We start from the raw sequence: 22180 nt of genomic DNA, 5'->3' as shown, positions 1-22180 counted from the left end.
AATCAATAACCAGTCAATCTAGTATAAAATGTAATAAAAACTTCAGTCCCAGCATTGTGTTGAAGGAATTATTAATAAATGCATTGTTTGTTGCTTCTCTCGTCATCTTTGTAAAAATTAAGATCTCCAGGAGTATATAAATCTGTTGGGATTCAGGCAGAAAAGCCACTCAATTCTAGGCCACAGTAGGTCCATCTGGTCAGAAAAGGGGAGGAGTTTCCATTTGGAATGCTGAATAAATGGAAGTACAGCAGAATCCCTTTTCCTATCTACACTGTATAACAGTCGGTTTCCTGTTGTCCTGTTTTCCTAGGGCTACCACGCTTTCCAATGCCGTTTCTTCCCTCGCAAGTACTGGCCTCTCGCTCACCAAAGTCGATGAAAGGGAAAAACAAGCTGCATTAGAGGAAGAGCAGGCCCGCTTAAAAGCTCTAAAGGTTGGTGTTTTTTTTCCCCTTCCTTTAGACCAGGGGTGTCAAACTCGATTTCATTGAGGGATGCATCAGGGTTGTGTTTGACCTTGGAGAAGGAGGCGGGGGGCGAGGCCAGCTTGACATCACTCATGTCAGGGGCACCTGTGGTGGCCAAGTACTAAGGACTTCCCTCAGACCCTTTCTCTCATTATAATCTTCCTTCCTTCCTTCCTTCTCTTCTTTTCCCTTCCCTGTTCATTCTCCTTTCTTCTTCCTTCCCCTCTTTCCTTATTTTCCCTTCCTTGATATCTTCCAAATCTTTCCTTTGTCTTTGTCTTTCCTCTTTCCCTTTCTCCTTTACTGCCTCTTCTTGCATGCTCAAATGTAAAAGGGGAAATATTTCTCTTTTTGATTTGCTTTTAGTTTGTTTTGCTAGTCCTCTGCCAATAAAAATGGTGCTTCGGGGGCGGGGGCTCCTGCAGCCACCCCAGGTCCATTTTCACCTTCTGCAACCCTTGACCCTCCCGAGCTCTGTTTTCACCAGCAGAGGCATGCGGGCCAGTCCTTTGCTGTTTCCAGGGCAGCCGCACGGGGCAGATCCAAGCACCCGCGTTACATTTGACACCCCTGCTTTAGACCAATGTGTCTCAACCTTGGCAAATTTAAGATGTGGGGACTTGAGTAACTCATGCTGGGGAATTCTGGGAACTGAAGTCCGTGTAATTAAAGTTGCCTTGATTGAGAAACACTGCTTTTTAAATCAGTTTCTGTATGTTCGATGCCCCTTGGATTGCAGATCATAAACAGGTTGCTTGGGCCTTGGTTTATTTCATGTGTTATTGAAGCCAAAAATGACTTGTTCTTGGGCATCAAGACAATAATAATATAATAATACAATAGCAGAGTTGGAAGGACCTTGGAGGTCTTCTAGTCCAACCCCCTGCCTAGCCAGGAAACCCTATACCGTTTCAGACAAATGGTATCCATCTTCTTCTTAAAGACTTCCAGTGTTGAGCCATTCATAACTTCTGGAGGCAAGTTGTTCCCCTGATTAATTGTTCTAACAGTCAGGAAATGTATCCTTAGTTCTAAGTTGCTTCTCTCCTTGATTAGTTTCCACCCATTGCTTCTTGTTCTACACTCAGGTGCCTTGGAGAATAGTTTGACTCCTTCTTCTTTGTGGCAACCCCTGAGATATTGGAAGACTGCTATCATGTCTCCCCTAGTCCTTCTTTTCATTAAAGTAGACATATCCAGTTCCTGCAATCGTTCTTCATATGTTTTAGCCTCCAGTCCCCTAATCGTCTTTGTGGCTCTTCTCTGCACTCTTTCTAGAGTCTCCACATCTTTTCTACATCGTGGTGACCAAAACTGAATGCAGTATTCCAAGTGTGGCCTTACCAAGGCCTTATAAAGTGGTATTAACACTTCACGTTATCTTGATTCAATCCCTCTGTTTATGTAGCCTAGAACTGTCTTGACTTTTTTGGCAGCTGCTGCACACGGCTGGCTCATATTTAAATGGTTGTCCACTAGGACTCCCAAGATCCCTCTCAGTTACTACTATTGAGCAAGGTACCACCTATACTGTACCTGTGCATTTTGCTTTTCTTGCCTAAATGTAGAACCTTACTCTTTTCACCATTGAATTTCATTTTAATCACCTGATTTTTTAATTCTGGTTTTACTTTTCCACTAGGAACAGCGTCTAAAAGAGCTTGCCAAGAAACCCCACTCGTCTTTAACCACAGCCTCTTCGCCCGTGTCTAATGCTGCAGGAAGTATAATGACCACCCCAGCTATCGATATTTTTTCCACCCCCAGCTCTTCAAACAGGTAAGATTCAGAAGAGGTGGGTTTTTTTCTTTTTGCCAGGTGTTACTTTGAGAGAAATGCCACTCTCTTTCTAACGTCAGAGCAACTTGACAGACAAACTGAAAGCTCTCAGCCCAATTCACCTCACAGGGTTGCTGTGGTAGAGACAATAGGACGGGGAAGGTGCATTGGATATGTTTGTAGATTGTAAAAAAATAAAAATGGGGTATGAATACATAATAAATAAAAAGAGGTCATAATGGCCCTGTTAATACTCCAGCATCATTCCTCACCCTGAAGTACATTGCAGGAAGAGGTTTTTGGTCCAGAGGGGGATACTAAGATGAGGTTCTGTAACATAGAGCTACTTTGGGCATGGCAGCCTCCTTTGAATTGGATGAACTGCCTCTTTTAAGTTCCAGCTTTGGTTTCTCAAGAAGTAAATTCTGAATCCCTGCTTCAGTCTGGGTATGTTCCCAGGGGCTGTTCTGAAGGGGTTCTTAAATGGAACAATGGCGCTCTTGTTTAAATATTTACGATGCTCTTCTGTGTGTTATTGTTTCTGTAGTTCATCAAAGCTGCCAAATGACTTGCTTGATTTACAGCCAGCTTTTCACCCAGGTGTGAATCCGATATCCTCCGCACCACAAGTGGGAGGGACCTGGGCAGGTAAGAGGACTTGTTGTGATTATTACTTGGCCACTTTCACTCTTGATAAAAATGCACAATTCCTCTCTGTATTTGGTTGATAAAAGTCATTATTTTAATACTTCTAAATATGTGGGTCACATATTTCTTTAAAGCCTTAAAATTTTCATGGACCAGAACAAGTTTTTTGTTTTGAATTCCCATCACAATTATTGAATTGCTATTCATTTTATTGGGCTGCGGTGTTGTGTAAGTTACGAACAATGTCCATAATCGGTTGATTTGCCTCTGTTCTTTGAGCCATATTTGCAAACACAGGTGGGATTTCAATAGCAGGACAAAATATATGGCTAATAAGAAAAAGAAAAACAAACTAGCATCATGTCAGCTTATTTCCCGTCTCCAAACTGTGGGCTCTGAGTTGAGCTGTACTGATGCTTTAGGGCAGAGGTCTTCAAACTTGGTAACTTTAAGACTTGTGGACTTCAACTCCCAGAATTCTCCAGCCAGCTGGCTGGAGAATTCTGGGAGTTGAAGTCCACAAATCTTAAAGTTGCCAAGTTTGGGGACCCCTGCTTTAGGAAGTGATAGATAAGACGCTGAGATTGTCAATCAGAAAGTTTGGCAATTTGGCAGTTCGAATCCTTAGCACCGTGTAACAGAGTGAGCTCCCGTTACTTGTCCCAACTTCTGCCAACCTAGCAGTTTGAAAGCATGTAAAAATGCAAGTAGAAAAATAGGGACCACCTTTGGTGGGAAGGTAACAGCGTTCCATGTGCCTTCGGCATTTAGTCATGCCGGCTACATGACCCCGGAGACATCTTCGGACAGCGCTGGCTCTTTAGCTGTGAAACAGAGATGAGCACCGGCCCCTAGAGTCAGGAACTAGCACATATGTGCGAGGGGAACCTTTATCTTTACCTAAGCAGAGACTGGAATACGTATGTAGGTGTTTAGATACCTAAATTTATAGATTAAAATTTGAGAAAGCGTCTCTCAGACTTGAATAAAACAATTTTAAACTAATTCAAGGGAATGGCACATAAGATGCAGGTTATGCATCACTGTTAAGGAAGTTACGCTTAGCTCATTACAATTCTATTCTAAGACATAAATGTGTTACTGGTATCTTCCCCATTTCCATTTCCCAGTAATGATTAGTCTTCATTTTTGCATCAAACCAGAGGGAGTAGGGCTTGAACTGTTAGATTGGCTTTAACAAGAGTAATAAGTAGGTTTCAGTCTGGTTTCAGTCTATGAATAGAAAAAAGATTATTTGTAGAAACACTTTGAAGTACGGCAAAAACAGGAAAATTCCCTATTACTATATAAGGGTTGATCCTTTCAAAATCCAATTTTAGGATACTAAACTTAGGTTCTTTGTGGGCTGTTATTTCATATAAAACTTTTTTCAGCCATATAGTCTATTATTCATGAAACCATTTGATGTTAACATATTATGTCCCATATTTATGTATTTGTTGCATTTGCCTTTCCATCAGGAACTCAAAGTGACATTCGTACTGTTTCTCAACTAGTAAAGGAATTAGATGTAGCTCTTCCACCATGCTTTTCCAGGAAAATTTTTAAAATTTTTGCCTCATTAAAATTCAGTCAACAGTTACAGTATTTGGCTACTGCATTTTAAATGTCTATTTTTTCTTAATAAAACGTGCATTTCAGTGTATAAACACAATTATTAAACTTCTGTAAACTAAATTTAAAAAAATGCAGTCAACAGACTAAGCCACTGTTTTTTTTAAAAAAAGCAGAATTCTCTGCAAGAATAAAATCTTGAATATGAACTTGATATTGTAGCTTTCCAGAATTTAAGAATTTTTTTAAAACAACCGTAAACATCATGATTCTGTTTTGTATTTGCTGCTTTGCTGTTTGAAGGGAATCGTGGAAGGTAGAGAGAATATTAAAAGCTCTTTACGTTAGGATTTCATTTCCTCTTTCATCTGTGTTCTTTTTCCCCCTAGATAACAATGCAGATCTTTATCCTGCTTGCTTTTGTTATCTGATCTGCCTTTCACATTGCAACGAGATTGTTATGTGCTTTCTTTTAAGCACTAGTGTATTATGTGATCTGAATCAGAGTAACCATGTTTATATGGTAGCTGTTCATTAAGACGGGAGGGGGCTGAAGCAACCCCCCCTTTTTTTTATTGTGATAGCCAAAGTAGCATCCTATCTAAAATTGTTAAATACATGGAAGAAAATCTGTATGAAGGCCATAATTATAGTTCTGAATGTTTTCCTTGAGAAAATGATAAGCCATTGTAAGGTTTCTACTCAATCTATCATTTGATGCACATGTTCAGCTTTGTCTTCTATTACCTACCCCATAATCCTGTGCTAGAATGGAGCTAGGATTATGCTCACTGAAAATTATGGAAGTTGAAGTCTAACTCACCTGGAGAGAACAAAAAATTTGGAGAAAGCTGTGTAGCTTTTTGACAGAAAGCTGCTTTTGGCCTTGAAGAAATGGAGAAGCTCTGGATGAAAATAGATTTTATTTCATTTAATTTTAATTTTAAAAATTGTTCAACGCATTTAATAGGATTATTCCACTTTTTTTGTTTCTATCATGCTGAAAGTATAATTCAATAGCGACCCCAGGGGTCCCGAGCCCCCATTTTGGAAGAGGCACAGGCCTCTTTGAAAAGTTCATTTCTGCTCTGAGATTGTGATTGGAAGCTGAACCAAAGGTGCATTTTCAAGGGGCAACTGGACTTCCTTTGCTTTTCGTTGAAGGCGTTTTGCTTCTCATCCAAGAAGCTTCTTCAGTTCTGACTTGTGAATAGAGTCAGATTGAGTCAGAACTGAAGAAGCTTCTTGGATGAGAAGGAAAATGTTTTCAAGGAAAATCAAAGAAAGTCCAGTTGCCTCTTGAAAAAGCACCTTAGGAACAACTATGACCTGGATGACTGAGAATCTCCATAGACTAGGGAGTCAGCAACCCACGGCTATGGAGCTGCATGTGTCTCTTTCATCCCTCTGCTGCGGCTCCCTGTCAGCGGTTGGCTCCACAATTGATAGGGCTTTCGGTTAGGACAGGTAGAGGAGAAAGGATGCTGCACTAGAAGAAGACTCTATGGTGGGGAAACCAGACCCAGTCGGCTCCAGAATTGAACCAGGGTGGGGTGAGGCTTCTGGTTAGGACCTTTGTGACTCTGAGTGTTTAAGGTTGCCAACTCCTACAATAGACATTGGAAGTTGAAATTAGAAATACTTACTAGATGGCATTAGAGGGTTCCTGTTTGCAATTTTGTTCATAGAGGAGAAAGCTAAAAGATAAAATCTCCCAATTTTAGGCTTGCTTTTTCCGTTACCTGCATTTAGTCTCCATATTGAACCGAGAAAACTGATCTCTAACCTGTAAAAAAGACTAGAAAGAGGCTTTTAATTTTTACAGGCTCTTATTATGCTTTGATGATTTTTTTTTTTGATCAACCATCAAAGTTTTTAAGCCAACAGTGTAAAATAATACAATACAATAGCAGAGTTGGAAGGGACCTTGGAGGTCTTCTAGTCCAACCCCCTGCCTAGGCAGGAAACCCTATACCGTTTCAGACAAATGGTATCCAACATCTTCTTAAAGACTTGCAGTGTTGGGGCATTCACAACTTCTGGAGGCAAGCTGTTCCACTGATTAATTGTTCTATCAGGAAATTTCTCCTCAGTTCTAAGTTGCTTCTCTCCTTGATTAGTTTCCACCCATTGCTTCTTGTCCTGCCCTCAGGTGCTTTGTAGAATAGCTTGACTCCCTCTTCTTTGTGGCAACCCCTGAGATATTGGAAGACTGCTATCATGTCTCCTCTAGTCCTTCTTTCTATTAAATAGACATACCCAGTTCCTGCAACCATTCTTCATATATTTTAGCCTCCAGTCCCCTAATAGCAATAGCAATAGCAGTAGACTTATATACCGCTTCATAGGGCTTTCAGCCCTCTCTAAGCGGTTTACAGAGAGTCAGCATATTGCCCCCAACAATCTGGGTCCTCATTGTACCCACCTCGGAAGGATGGAAGGCTGAGTCAACCCTGAGCCGGTGAGATTTGAACCACTGAACTGCTGATCTAGCAGTAGCCTGCAGTGCTGCATTTAACCACTGCGCCACCTCGGCTCATCTTTGTTGCTCTTCTCTGCACTCTTTCTAGAGTCTCCACATCTTTTCTACATCTTGATGACCAAAACTGAATGCATTATTCCAAGTGTGGCCTTACCAAGGCCTTATAAAGTGGTATTAACACTTCACGTGATCTTGATTCTATCCCTCTGTTTATGCAGCCTAGAACTGTGTTGGCTTTTTTGGCAGCTGCTGCACACTGCTGGCTCATATTTAAATGGTTGTCCACTAGGACTCCAAGATCCCTTTCACAGTTACTACTGTTGAGCAAGGTACCACCTATACTGTACCTGTGCATTTTGTTTTTGTTGCCTAAATGTAGAACCTTACTCTTTTCACCATTGAATTTCATTTTATTAGATAGTGCCCAATGTTCAAGTTTGTCAAGATCCTTCTGTATCTTAAGCCTGTCTTCTGGAGTGTTGGCTATTCCTGCCAGCTTGGTGTCATCTGCAAATTTGATGAGTTCCCCATTTATTCCCTCATCCAAATCATTGATGAAGATGTTGAAGAGTACTGGGCCCAAAACAGAGCCTTGGGGTACTCCACTGCATACTTCCCTCCATGAAGATGCAGTTCTATTGAGGACTACACATGGAGTGCGGTTGGTCAGCCAGCTACGAATCCATCTGGTAGTGATGCTGTCCATCCCCCATTCTTCTACTTTATCTAGTAGTAGGTTATGGTCTACCTTAACAAATGCCTTACTGAAGTCCAAGTTAACTATGAAACATTGTACTGTGAGCCACTCAGAATGTTAGGAAGTGAAGGAACAAAAAATCACTGAATGAACGAATGAGCTCTATGGAATTCATATCCTCAATTCATAACCATTTCCGTTGTATACATGATGTACAATGTCAATAAAGGCTATGCTATATCCAAAATCCTTAAGGATCAGAATGAGCTACTGATTTATTTGCCTTTGATCTCAAATAGGGTTCTCTGATAATTGCTGTATAAAGTGTTTGAAAGAGGTAAAAATAAAAAAAATAAATGGTGATGCCTGTGATGGAGAGAAAATTGCAAGTTCAACCAGCAACTGAGAAGAATATTTCATAGAGTTCATAAAATGGGCCCTAATCTTCAGAGTGATTCATACTCTAATACATTTGTCAATCTTTAAGGAGATACAAGACTCGAATCAGTGTTCTATTTGACAATAGAAGCTGGTTGTACAATGAACGACGACAGTACCATTATACAGTTTCAAACAAAAGGTGCTTGTGTTGGACATACCAGTTCAGTATCTAACCCACTGATAGGAGAGTTGGCAAAGATTAATTGCATGCACAGATGGTAAAAGTCCAAAGTGAAAGTTGACTCCGGGACTTTCCTTCCAACAGTGATGGAAGTACACAAACCTCCACCTTGAAGAACTGGCATTTCCTTTCCATTTATTGATTGACTCGGTAATCCAGTCCCATCAAGTCACTGTTGACTCTTAGAAACCACATAGATAGATTCCATTTCTTACTTCATTTTTGAAGCTTTTTGAGATTTGCTTGGGTATTAGTAAATGTCTAGATTAAATAGATAACTCTATATAGCAATGAAAGGAAACTTTTGCAGTGTTCTAGCTCAACTTGGAGATAACATCTAGCCAATCTCAATCAACTTTGAAAAACTAAGCCTGGTCAGACCTGATTAGTGCTTGAGTGATAGGCTGTCAGGAAATCCCTAGGCTATAAACTAGACTGGAAAATTTGGAAGAAAAAAAAATCCACGGAAAGAGCAAATCACTTCAATATTGTTGTCACGAAAATCACAAAAATATGTTCATGAAGTCATCACCGGAGTTGAGCCGGACTCTGAAGGGACCTGTATATACACTGAACAAATTAACTAATTTAGCTTGATCAAGCTAGCTATTTTGATTTGAAGACAAAAGACATGATTCAGAGCACATGGGGTTATGAACACAGCATCCGTTTGCAGCTCTTAAAATCATTTCCCAGAATTGCTGAACAGCGATGGGGGCTAGTCACGCAATCTCAGGAAAAAAAGCATAGCTGTTTATCTGTTTGGAAAAAAAAACCCAGATAAAATAGCAACTTGTTAAGATGTTGCTTTCCTTTTGTAGACAATGCTTGGGTATTGTCTACGGGTAGTCCTCGATTTATGACCACAATGGAGCCCAGAATTGATGGCGCTAAGTGAGAAATTTTTAGTTTTGCCCCATTTTATCACTTCCCTTGCCATGTTTGTTAAACGAATCCCTGCAGTTGTTAAATTAGTAACGTGGTTGTTAAGTGAATCTGGCTTCCCCATTGACTTTGCTTGTCAGGAGGTCACAAAAGGGGACTCTGTAACCATCATAAATGTGAACCAGTTGTCAAAGCATCCAAATGTAAATCATCTGACCATGGAGATGCTGCCGTGGTCGTAAATGTGAAAAATGATCATAAGTTGCTTTTTCCAGTGCTGTTGTAACTTCAAATGGTCACTGAACGAACTGTTGTAAGTCGAGGACTACCTGTACAGTGCTCTGAGTTTGATGAATGCATGCACCATCTCCTTGTAAGTGTAATTAGTAGTTCTTTTCCAGCTAAGGATAGTATGCAAACAACTGAGTGGTCACATCTTCTATTAATCAGTGTTCGAAATTCATAATTGTAGCTTGACAGTCCACTTAACTAGACATAGCAGCCATTCTGCCCGTTATAAAAGAGTGGCTGATCTTTATTCAGGCCACAAAGTAGAACGAGGACACAGACTTATAGCATGCATTAACCAGAATAATTTAATCTATCAAATGTGCCCCCAGGTTTTATCTAGATGCAAGCTTGTTAGTGGATATTGAGAGTTCATGACTGGAGGAGACATGGCAACAGGGTCAGCCAACGAGGGCTGTAGGGAAACCGAAACAGTATTTGGTCTGTGAACAACAAGGAGGCGGCAAGGAGCCTGGGCGTGGCTTAGTTAAACTGTTCTGTATTAAAGCTCTGAGTCTGCTGAGCTCTAAACGAGTCAGCTGCTCTGAACTGAAACTGAAACTGTTCTCTGCCTGTGTTTGCTTGTATTTATTGCCACATTGGAAAATCCTGTTTGGGTATTGTCTATTTACTTCATGCGTTATATTGTATATAAAGAGAAGTTAATGAATCCTGCTGAATCAGTTACCTGTGTGTGCTTTCTGGGTGTGATTGCTGCTGCAAACTCTGAAGTCATATCTGCTTATGTTCTTCCTGAATACTAATGCACCGCTAATTTGGTTCCCCTTCCTTTTCCTTCTTGCTCCACCTGGATTGTTGCAGATCCTTTCGCATCCACTCCCGATGCCGTTGACGATGCCCTTCCCAACTTAAATCCTTTTCTCACAAAATCTAGCGATCACCTCTCTGTCTCCTCTGATGTACACCCTTCTTTCACTTCTAGGACACCAACCCATGAGATGTTTGTTGGTAAAGTACTGGCTGGCTAGCTGGCTTTTCTTTTTCTCCGATGAGACCGGTCAATCTTAGACCAATCTGAGGTCTTTCAGTAGGAGGGGGGCAAAAAAGAATCCATTTCTGAACATCTTTCTTAATATCTGCCAAAGATTTAATTCAGAGGTCTCCAAACCTGGCAACTTTAAAGACTGGTGGACTTCAACTCCCAGAATTCCTTGGCTGAGTCTTAAAAAAAAGTTGCCAAATTTAGAGACCCCTGATTTAGTTTAACTGCAGGTAGTCCTCGACTTGTGACCACCATTGGGACCGGCATTTCTGTCACCAAGCAATACGGTCTTTCGGCAAGGCATCACCTGTGATGGCTGTTTTTGCCATGTTTATTAAGTGAATCACATTGTTGTTAAGGGAATTGTACTGTCGTTAGCCAGATTCAGCTTCCCCAATTGATTTTGCTTAGCCCGCTGGGGAGATTGCAAATTATGCAGCAACCACCTTGACAAACACTTGAATTGCAATCACATGATGGCCTCTGGAGTGGTACGACAGTGTAACTTTGAACAATTGTTAGCAAAGACTTGTAAGTTGAGGGCTACCTGTATGATCGAGTTTTGAAGAGGAGTGAGTGATGGGCAGAGGTTACGTTACATTCCTTTCCACCTATCTGTCTGTCTTCTCTCTGATTGACTCCGTATCAATTAGTCTTTTTCATTGATTTTTCCCTGTGGAAGATGTTAATCTTTGCTTCAGTCAGTCATTAATATTGTGGTGCCAGACACATAAATGGTCCTACCATAGGGAGTGTCCCAGTGATCTGTACCAGTTCATACTCTGCTTGGGTATGAGTTCTCATAGATCCCCAAAACGTCTTGTGACTTTGGTCAGTAAATTAAGGAAGGCGCAGTGCTATCTGATCTCAGAAATGTAACCCCTAAATCTTTTGTGCCCAAACCTGTGACTTTCAGTTTAATTGTTCTGGTTGTCTAGAATGACTTCAATCTGATTTTTTAATCTGAACCCCCTGGAAACACCCATTATAACCATCCACTACAGGTAGCCCTCGACTTATGACCACAATTGAGCCCCAAATTTTTGTTGTTAAGTCAGACATTTGTTAAGTGAGTTTTGCTACAGTTGTCAAGTGAATAATTGCAGTTGGTAAGTTAGTAACCTGGTTGCTAAGTGAATCTGATTTCCTCATTGACTTTGCTTGTCAGAAGGTTGCAAACATGACCTAGGGACACAGCCACGGTCATAAATATGAACCAGTTGCTAAAACATCTGAATTTTGATCACATGATCATAGGGATGCGTCAAAGGTCATAAATGCGAAAAACGGCCGTAAGTCACATTTTTCAGTGCCGTTGTAACTGTGAACGGTCATTAAACAAACTATTGTAAGTTGAGGATTACTTGTAATCAGCTCTCCCACTTTACTTTTTCCCATTTTTGAGATATAAAATGTAACAATGTTCTGTCTTGTCTTTGGATAGAATAAAACCTTTACTATTTAAGAAGATCCTATGTTTCTCTGTCTGTGTGTTGGATGTCTTGTAGTTATAGTCTTAACTTAAGGTCTGAATGTTTGGTTAACCATATAATAGTGTGCACTGTATTTTTTATTCTTTTCTTTTTCCATAACATTCCTTCTTTGCTCTTCTGCTTCATATGCTTCTATCAGATTCTTTTTGTGGCCCACAAGCTTATCCTAATGCTTCCCATTTCTGCAATGAACCCTCAACTGTAGCTGGTCTATTTGGAGGTAGGTAAAAATTTTTAGCGCACAGGACTTTGATTCCTCATGCAGACGGAGGAATATAGCTGTATCACTTTCAGAATTCCTACATTTTTAAACCGTCGGGGAATAAATTGTGAGTTCTAGTCCTGCCTTAGTCACAAAGCCAGCTGGGTAACCTTGGACCAGTCACACACTCTCAGCACTAGGAAGGAGGCAATGGCAAATCACTTCTGAAATCTTGTCAAAAAAAACCCAAAACACAGGGACAGGTTCAGGCAGTTGGCAAGAGTCAGCGCTGACTCAAAGACATTTAAAGAAAGGGAAAAAATAATTGATGTTCTTTAAGCATCAAAGGGCATTTTCATTCTCTTTTTTGAAAAGCAATAAATCATCCAAAATGTTATAAATTCTGTTTTTTCCTATTAGTTTCCGCTGTTGTTGAGTCATAGATCATAATTGTATGTCTTCTGGTGATATTCCAAAGGTGCTTTTTAAAAAAAAACAACTTGGACTTTCTTTGATTTGCTTGAAGACGTTTTGCTTCTCATCCAAGGAGCTTCATCAGTTCTTCTTCAGAACTAAAGAAGCTTCTTGGGAGCGAAGGGAAATGTCTTAAAGCAAAGCAAAGAAAATTCCAAGTTGTCTTTTGAAAAAAAGCACCCTTGGGACAAGCATGACTTGCATGACTGAGAATCTCCATAGATATTCTTCTGGTGATGGTTTTCCTAAGTAAGCCTTTATAAATTTTTATTTATTTTATAACCTTGAGATAAAAGTTCAGCAAGTATAAAAAGGCATTCTGGTTGGTGTTTTCTTAAATAGGAAAACTGACATGCAGTTGATATCAGTTTTGGTTTTATAGCAGCTTTAAAATGGAGAATGTGGGAAACAGTCTGCACTATTTAAGTAATGCTGAGGAAAAGTGTGATGGTTTTTTCCCCCAGACTGATGCCAGTTGTGTTAGAAGCTGCTTAGTACAATGTCCTTATCCCATTTGGAAGAGAGTACATATAGCAATAGCTCTTAGACTTATATACCGCTCACAGTATTTTACAGCCCTCTCTAAGCAATTTACAGAGTCAGCATATTGCCCCCAACAATTTGGGTCCTCATTTTACCCACCTCAGAAGAATGGAAAGCCGAGTCAACCTGTATATAGTTATGTTTTGAGTTGTTATCAGCAATGATAACGTATGGATCACACGGTTCTGTGGAAAAACATTCTTTCTTTGGATTTTTGGATTGTCTGCCGACCTAAACCTCTTAAAAACGTAACAGGGATTGAAATGAGCAGCTCATGCTAGTAAACCTCAGTTAAGGATGTGAAATAATTTGCCATGTACCGTAGGAATGGACCAGAATTCTTTACACAATCAGAAATTAATCCTCAATTACAGAAAGCATTGGATGCAATTACCGTATTGTAGCTAGAGGTGGTGAATTACTAGAGTTTCTGGATCTAAAGGGGTGACGACTTCCTATTACTCAACAAGGGTGTTACATGTTCTGTTGGATTCTTCTTATGTATTAGTAACACAAGGATTAGTAAATTTAACATTCCATACAAAGATGTAGAAAAATTAGGAAAATTCAAAGCGGAGCAAATGTGTTTTGTTTTCTTCATAGAAGTGTATCAGGATTCAGGAACATTGTCAGTGTTCCAAGTAATAGACCCGTAGCAAGCAAAACGCCAAGGCGGGTGGATTCCTCAAAGAATAGCTTTATTGGATATATCATATTGGCACAGATTTGGTGAAAACTGACTCTGAAGGTTCCAGTGGTTTTCACCTACTATACTTTTCGGAGTATAAGACGCACCAAGATTTTGAAGAGCCACTCTACAGACCTCCCAAAATGGCCCATTTTTTGTGAAAACGGCCCCATTTCCGCCCCCCCAAAAAAGGGCATGTATGGCCTTTAGGAGGCTTGTAGGGTGCTCCTAGGAGGTGCCCCCCAAAACGAGCAAAAAACAACCCGTTTTTTGCCAAAATGGGCCCACTTTTTTTTTTAATTTAAAAAATGGCATGCATAGCCTTTAGGAGGCTTATAGAGTGCTGCTGGGGGGGCAACATTTCTGCCCTCCCCAGGAGCATTGTGAAAGCCTCCTAATGGCTATGCACGAACATTTTGGTGAAGGGGGCGGGGTTTCTGGAGTGGGAGGGAATGCTGTATTCAGTGTATAAGAGAGACCCAGATTTTCATCCTCTTTTTTGAGGGAAAAGGGTGCGTCTTATACTCCAAAAAATAAGATAATTAAAAGTAAAAGTTTTCCCTCAACCCCAAGCAGTGACATGGTCCAATCAAGACACTATCTGATTGCCTGGTGACCTCACTCTTCCTTCCTCTGGCCAGGTGTGAGGATGTCCTTGGTTCCCAAGAGAAAGTATTTTGTTTTGGCTACAAAACCCCAGCTATCTCTAATCCCCCCTCCCTATCTCTCAGCTCCAGTCTGGCAGCACTGAAGCTCCAAGATGGCTTCGGCCAGGCCAGCTTCAGGGTTGACAAAAGTTAAGAGCCACTTTAATCAGCTCAACAATTCATCTTGTCCTCCTGGATTTGCTGGAAACGCCCTTCATTATTTTGTTTATAGAATCTTACTCAACATCCTTTTACAGTTACTACCGTTTCTGATTAACAGCAAGCAAATTTTATCTTGGTAAGTGAATAACTGGGAATATCAATCATTCGTTATTATGGCCATAAACTAGCATAATGGGATGATTTACAGTCATAATAAAAGAAGCATAAAATGTATGCCAGACATAAAAGTGAAAAATCTGAATAATACATGCACATATACACACACAGAGGGTATAAAAGCAATAAGGTAAGACTCCAAAAAGGTATGGGAGCCTTAGATAGATACAGGAGAGAAAAAGGAGTTACAATGAGGAAATCTATAAAACACCCCCAACATAAAACACAAAACACCCCCAACATAATAAATTTGGTGCTTATTGATTTAAATTTATAATGTAGGCTGCTACAAAGAAGAGGGGGGTCAACGTATTCTCCAAAGCACCTGAAGGCAGGACAAGAAGCAATGGATGGAAACTAATCAAGGAGAGAAGCAGCCTGAAACTGAGGAGAAAATTCCTGACAGGGAGAACAATTAATCAGTGGAACCACTTGCCTTCGGAGACTGTGGGTGAAGGCGCACCCACAGGTTTTTAAGGAGGGGTTGGACCACCATTTGTCTGAAATGGTATAGGGTCCCCCGTTTGTGGAAGGGGTTGGACTAGAAGACCTCTTAAGGTTCCAATTTTGTTATCTTGATCCCTAACATATGCCAGAAGTCTGAATTTTGATCAGTGCTGTACAATTTATCTCCAATTGCAATGTGGTATAAGAAGCCCAGTTAGGAACTTGAAGCTCTTCTATGATTGGGAGTAGAAGAGTATTAAAAAGTTTTTTTCAACAGAGGCAAACCTTTAGATGGAATTGAAACTGATTGGTTAATTAGTTAAGTTAAGGAAATACTTGGAAGAAAGATTCTGATTCCCCCCCCCCCTTGTTTTCTGTGTTCGCTTTTCTGCCTATCTGGTCTTCCTAAAAATAGCAAGCGGTCATATTTTGAGTTCAGGAGCTTGTAATAAAATTCTGAATTCAGAATCTGTTTTTTTTCTGAAGTTCTGTTTCCTGAATTTATTGCTATGTTTTCATTTAATGATTTCAGATTTTGGATCAAATACATTTGCCTTTTTTGACATTTTGGCACTCTATGGCATACTATTATGACTATAAATAACTATCCGTCTATCTATTTTCTAACCCCAAAAAAGGGTCACCACCTCAAACTTCTTTTCCAAATAAAATGATTATGTGTAAAGTTTTAGTTCTTGTATGCCACTTCCAGGTCTACAAAAACAATAATACTTTTGAGGGTTATACCTACAATACAAGCTGTCTGTTTCCATGCTGGAATTGTATTTTCTTTTCTGCTTTCGGTCCCTTGCTTTGCTATTTCCAATAACACATTTATTGTTGTCACTATTGCAAAATTTGCCTGGCAAAATTTCTTTACATTCAAGCTTTACCAAAACTGTACTTGCAACAAAAGGAAACAAGTTTCAATTTACATGACATTGTATATACAGACAGTCCTCGACTTACAACAGTTCATTTAGTGACTGTTCAACGTTACAACAGCACTGAAAAACGTGACTTAGGGCTGTTTTTTTTTTCTCACGACCATTGCAGCATTCCCAAGGTCACATTTTCAAAGTACAGACGCTTGTCAACTGTCTCGTATTTATGACGGTTGCAGTGTCCTGGAGCCATGCGATCCTCTTTTGTGACCTTCTGACAAGCAAAGTGAATGGGGAAGCCAGATTCCATTAACAACCGTGTTGCTAACTTAGCAACTGTAGTGATTCATTTAACAACTGTTGCAAAAAGGGTCATAAAATGGGACAAAATTCACTTAACCAGTGTCTCACTTAGCAACAGTTAAGTTACAATTAACAATTTCTGGGCTCAATTATGGTCGTAAAGTGGAGGGCTACCTGTATTTCTCTCTTAATATTGTCAGCAAACTCATAGCACTTCTATTTCACATTACGGTCTTGATTTATCAGTTGAAATATCAGTAGATTCATCAGTAGATCCAGCATACAATAGCAATAGCAATAGCAATAGCAGTAGACTTATATACCGCTTCATAGGCCTTTCAGGCCTCTCTAAGCGGTTTACAGAGAGTCAGCATATTGCCCCCAACAATCTGGGTCCTCAAAAAGTGGCATAGTTATTTCTTTAAAAATTGGTCCTTGATCCCACCCAATTTTTTGGGTGGTGGTTGTTGCAAGAGGCTTAATAAAAGACAAGTCATATGTGGATAGGCGGATATCTGTGGAAGATGTAGCATGACTGCTTGATGGAAACGGAGTGTAAAACATGCGCGGCTTCAATGGCTGATAAATATTTGTGGGACATTAATTTAAAAACCCAAGGTTGAGGTAGCTATAATGTAGATTCTATATGTCATTTAAATGTTTGTGATTCAAATATAGGAATCTTTATGGATCGGCCAGCGGTAGAGTAGAAATAAGTCAGGAATCCTATTCAGAGGAATTCTTGAAAACTGTTTTACAATCGTGACCCGTCAAAACCACGGACGACAAAATCGCGCTCGACGAAAGCGCGTATTTGACGTCATCACAGTGCGACGAAAAAAATTAAAAATTGAAATAAAATTAAAATTAAAGCAAGCCGATTCACATAAAGGTAAGGGTTAGGGTTAGGGTTAGGTTAAGGGTTAGGGTTAGGTTTAGAGCGTTAGGGTTACGTTTAGCGTTAGGTTAAGGGTTAGCGTTAGGTTTAGCGTTAGGTTAAGGGTTACGTTTAGGGTTAGGTTTAGGGTTAGGTTTGGGGGGGTTAGGGTAAGGTTTTTGCTTTATTTTTACATTTTTCGATCACAGCGCAATGTTTTCGTCGCGCTGTGATGACGTCAAATGCGCGCTTTCGTCGAGCGCGATTTTGTCCTCCGCGGTTTTGTGGTGGAACCTTTTACAATAACACCAGCTCAGTAGTAATGCTAAAATTATTTAAATCACGGGTCTCCAACCTTGGCAACTTTGAGACTTGTGGACTTCAACTCCCAGAAGTCCCACAAGTCTTAAAGTTGCCAAGGTTGGAGACCCTTGCTCTAAAGTACATAAAGTACATAAAAATATATTTTAGTATGACAGACAGATAGACAGGCATGGAAAGGAGGGTGGGAGGGAGATTACCTCAGGTCATCTGGTTTCGGGAATACATGTCAAACAATAAACAAACGTATTCCTTCTGTACTTCTCTAGATACGAAAAATGAACCTTGCAATATTTCCATATTATTTTTGCTGTCAAGCAGAAGTTGAATGGCCATCTGTTAAGGATACTTTAATTTGCATTTCTGAAATGGGCAAAGTGTTGACTCAGTGACCTCTAGGGCTGCTTCCTGTTCTATGATTTTTCTGAATCATGGAACTGCCCTCCAGTTCCTGATTTCTCATCCAGCATCTGAATGTCTCAACCATCACAATAATTTATGGCAATATTTCTCGTCTGCAAATTGAGGCAAATTGAGGATATGTGTGTATACACACACAGACAATCTATCCCATTTTTTTTTTGGCAGGGTTTACACCATCTTCTGTTGCTCCATCGCAGCCATCAGCAGGCCTTAACGTCGACTTTGAGTCTGTGTTTGGAAACAAAACTTCAAATGCATCAGTGGATTCTGGTGGTAAGTCTTTTAAGTAGCCCTTATTTAACCCTGTTGTGATAAAGGAGAATATTTTTAGATCGGGGTTGAAATTAGGGGTTTTGGTGCTTTCTGAGTGGGGTTGTTTTCTTGCAGACGTTTCATTACCCACCTAGGTAACATCATCAGTGCAGTGGTGTGCATTAGCATTGATCATGTTACCTAGTTTGGGTAATGAAACGTCTGCAAGAAAACAACCCACCTCAAGAGAGGACCAAGGGCCCCTTAATTCAGAGAGTAAAGAAAAATGGCACACAGCTGTATGAAGATCTCTCTTGAGTTTTCCGAACAGGAGTCTTTTAAATGCCGTGTTTCCCAAGGATGAGCAGATTGAATTTTCTCACCCTCGGTGAAGCAATTTTTTGTTGTTGTTCACCAAGGCTAATTCTGGAAGAGCTTGTAAGGTATAATCAACTTTTTCGGCTGCAAGATTCCTTTTACTCTTGTTTCAGGTTTGATCCCAGACTTTCTGGAATTGTCAAGTTTATTTTACAGAAAAAAGATGGCAGTATTCTAGTTACCTTTCTTTTTGTCCTTTGAAGGATAGCAGCAGAATTCCTGAAGTGTTTTTAGCTATACAGATAGTCCTCAACTTCATTTAGTGACTATTTGAAGTTACAACAGCACTCAAAAAAGTGACTTTATGACCATTTTTCACACTTAATGACCATTGCGGCATCCCCATGGTCATATGAGCAAAATTCAGATGCCTGTCAAATGCCTCATACTTGCAACAGTCACAGTGTCCTGGAATTATGTGATTACCTTTTGCAGCTTTCTGAAAAGCAAAGGGAGCGGGGGAGCCCAATTCACTTAACAACCCTGTGACCAACTTCAGTGAATCACTTAATAAATGTGGCAAAAAGGGTTGTAAAATGGACAAAATTCACTTAACAAATGTCTCAGCAACAGAAATTTGGGGCTCAATTGTGGGAATAAGTCGAGAACTACCTGTATTGTGCTAAGGTTTTACAATACTTGTGTTGTTATCTGCTAAGATAATTGAAAAAGTTCTGTGACATTTAATAATGTGTCTTATTTTTAAGGCTTTGATGAATTAGGTGGACTTCTAAAACCAACAGTGGCTTTTCAGAACCAGAATCTTCCATCTTGCAAAGCGCCACCCAATAAGTTAGTATTAGATGACTTGGATTCATCTCTAGCCAACCTTGTAGGCAGTAAGTATTTGTACGGGACTTATATAAAAATCAAAATTTAAAAGGAATGAACTTTTTTTCTTAACAATTTTCTTGTTTTGTTTATAGATTTGGGCATTGGAAATGGGACAACGAAAAAGTGAGTTTTTTTAATAGGTTATTTTCCCTTCTAAATATATGTTCACAGCAGCTTTACATGACTTACCAAATTCATATTTTAATGGTATGGATAAGGATAGTGTTGCTGATTGGGCGAGTACTGTAAATAAGCCAGTTGTGACAGAGCAATATTTAGCATCTTCCATCTACCCCAATAATATCCATGCTGTGGATGGCTACTCGTTCTCTGCTCTCTACCAATCCTCCTCCTCCTCCTCCTCCTCCTCCTCCTCCTCCTCCTCCTCCTCCTCCTCCTCCTCATATACAGGTAGTCCTTGACTTAATTGAACCACAAATTTCTGTTGCTAACTGAAACAATTAAGTGAGTTTTGCCCCATTTTGTAAGCTTTCTTGCCATAGTTGTTAAGTGAATCACTGCGGCTGTTAAGTCAGTAACAAAGTTGTTAAGTGAAGCTGTCTTTGCGTGCCAAAAGGTCGCAAAAGCTGATTCATATAATGCTCCCAACTGTTGCAAATATGAACCAGTGGCCAAGCGCCTGAATTTTGATCACTTGACTATGGGGAGGGTGAAGTGGTGATAAGTGAAAAACGATCATAAGTCACTTTTTTCAGTGCCATTGTAACTTCGAACCGTCACTGAACAAATGGTTGTAAGTCAAGGACTCCCTGTAGAGACGAAGGATGCAAAATCTCATTCTTTGGGGTGGCTTTTCTAACATGCATACATGTGAGTTTTAATACCTTGAACATTTATTTATAGTGATGTAAACTGGACCCAGCCAGGAGAAAAGAAATTAACAGGCGGTTCCAACTGGCAGCCCAAAATCGCACCCACCACTGCTTGGAATGCTTCAACCATGGTAAGCAGTTGTCATAAGGCAGGAGTACCCAACCCCTCGGCCGCAACCCACTATCAGGCCATGGCCTATTTGAAACTCAGCCGTGCAACTGGCAGGCCGGCGCGCATGCATGTCCGTGCAGCTTGACTTGCGTGAATGTTGTGTGAGTGTGTGCCAGCCTGCCACCCATGCAGCCCAGTTCACTCCCCCCTGCCCTCCAGTTAGGCCACCAAGCGCAAAAGTTAGGGACCACTGTCATGCGCAGAGCATCAAAAACGGGATGTGATTGTCGTCCGGGTGGGTGGGTGTGCACCCGAACCGGATAGAACCGGCTGAATTGCATCACTGCATGGGGTTGTTGGAATGGCTGGTTGTAAGTACCACTGGTTCAGCACTGTCAGAAGTTCAAATGCTCACTGAAAGAGTGGCCGTTAAGCAAGGACCAGCTGTTTCTGAATATTCTTAAGGCAGTTTTTGTTCTAAGAATACAATATAGTATTTAATGAGTAGAACAAGGAAAGAGGAGTCAGAAAAAACACAAGGCATCAAGAGAATCATGAAAGAACACACAATTGTCATACTTCTGTTTTAATGTGAAGGCTAAACTAAACAAAAAACAAAAAACACCCCACCTTCCAGGCATGTTTTGCTAAAAAAAATATGAGGCTGAGGTTTGCGGAAATCTGTTTCCCTTGACCTCCCTAACTCTTGGTCAAGAAATATTTCTAAATCATTTCAGAGAAAATTAGCTGTGGAAGCAGTCGTGATACACCCTTCCAACTTCTCTGAGTCAGGATCCAGTTCTTATAGGACTTCATACAACAAAGAAATCCTTGTGACCATTACAACATCTATCACTACCCTAATTTTTCATACCTGAGTGAAGACTAAGGCTTCCAAATAAATTGTGCAATAACTTTAAATTTAAAAACCAGACTTTTTCTATAAAAAAAGTCCCCAATATTCTTACAAATCTCATATATGGGAATGACAATTTTGAAATGGGTGTCTAGGAAGCATGGGTGTAATCAGGAGATTTTGGTTTTGTGTTATACCGTATGCAAAGTTTTTGAGTTTTTGTGATCTATTGGAATCTGAAAAAGTAGTGTTTTGCTTTAATCTTCTGCTTTAACACTAAATGTTGTCTCATTTTCTCGTCAGTGTTTTGTCATAAATTACTGAAGTCCAGTATGTCAGAAATACATGAAGTGTGACAAATGTGCCTACAGTAGATTACGTTATATGTTTTGTCACAGACTTAATGAAATCTTGTTAATTTTCTTTGTCGCTCAACGTCTTACTGGTTTACAAGAATGTGTCCTCGTGGTCGTTAAGCACACTTGTAACCAAAATGCTTTTGTGTATATTCTGTTGTGTAAGCAATCATTTCTAATCCAGTGTTATTGCATTGTGTAATTGTTCTTCCGGGGGAAAAGCAGAATGGCATGCATTTTCCACAATACGTAAGTGAACAAAACTTGCAGCCTCTATTTTTTATTTTATTTTTTTGCAATCAGATTGGCATGCTGATATTAACCACTACAGCAGAATCTCATAATCCCGCTACTCCACACTTCTGTTAAGATCTTTTGGGCATGATGGAAATTTTGAACAGCTTCTAATACGTCCAGATTTTAAGGACGCCCTTTTGAAGCCACGAATGGCATGAAGAAATATTCACAA

The 22180-nt window shown here is 40.0% G+C and overlaps 1 protein-coding gene across 4 annotated transcripts in view; it reads left to right on the top strand.

Annotated features, from left to right (window-relative positions):
- The window catches only part of PICALM (phosphatidylinositol binding clathrin assembly protein), a 72882-nt gene that overhangs the window by 37011 nt on the left and 13691 nt on the right, over window positions 1-22180 (top strand). For 2 of the 4 annotated variants that reach the window (XM_032219268.1, XM_032219267.1), the window contains exons 10-16: window positions 314-437; window positions 2113-2249; window positions 2797-2897; window positions 18256-18363; window positions 19428-19559; window positions 19647-19677; window positions 20419-20518. In XM_032219268.1, the coding sequence (XP_032075159.1) occupies window positions 314-437; window positions 2113-2249; window positions 2797-2897; window positions 18256-18363; window positions 19428-19559; window positions 19647-19677; window positions 20419-20518 (733 nt within the window). Of the gene's footprint in view, window positions 1-313; window positions 438-2112; window positions 2250-2796; window positions 2898-18255; window positions 18364-19427; window positions 19560-19646; window positions 19678-20418; window positions 20519-21933; window positions 21961-22180 lie in introns of all 4 variants that reach the window. The other 2 variants (XM_032219266.1, XM_032219265.1) reach the window with 2 other exon arrangements.

The sequence above is a fragment of the Thamnophis elegans genome, chromosome 6 (assembly GCF_009769535.1).
Source record: "Thamnophis elegans isolate rThaEle1 chromosome 6, rThaEle1.pri, whole genome shotgun sequence".
NCBI lineage: Eukaryota > Metazoa > Chordata > Lepidosauria > Squamata > Colubridae > Thamnophis > Thamnophis elegans.
This window is presented reverse-complemented; position numbering and strand designations above follow the sequence as displayed.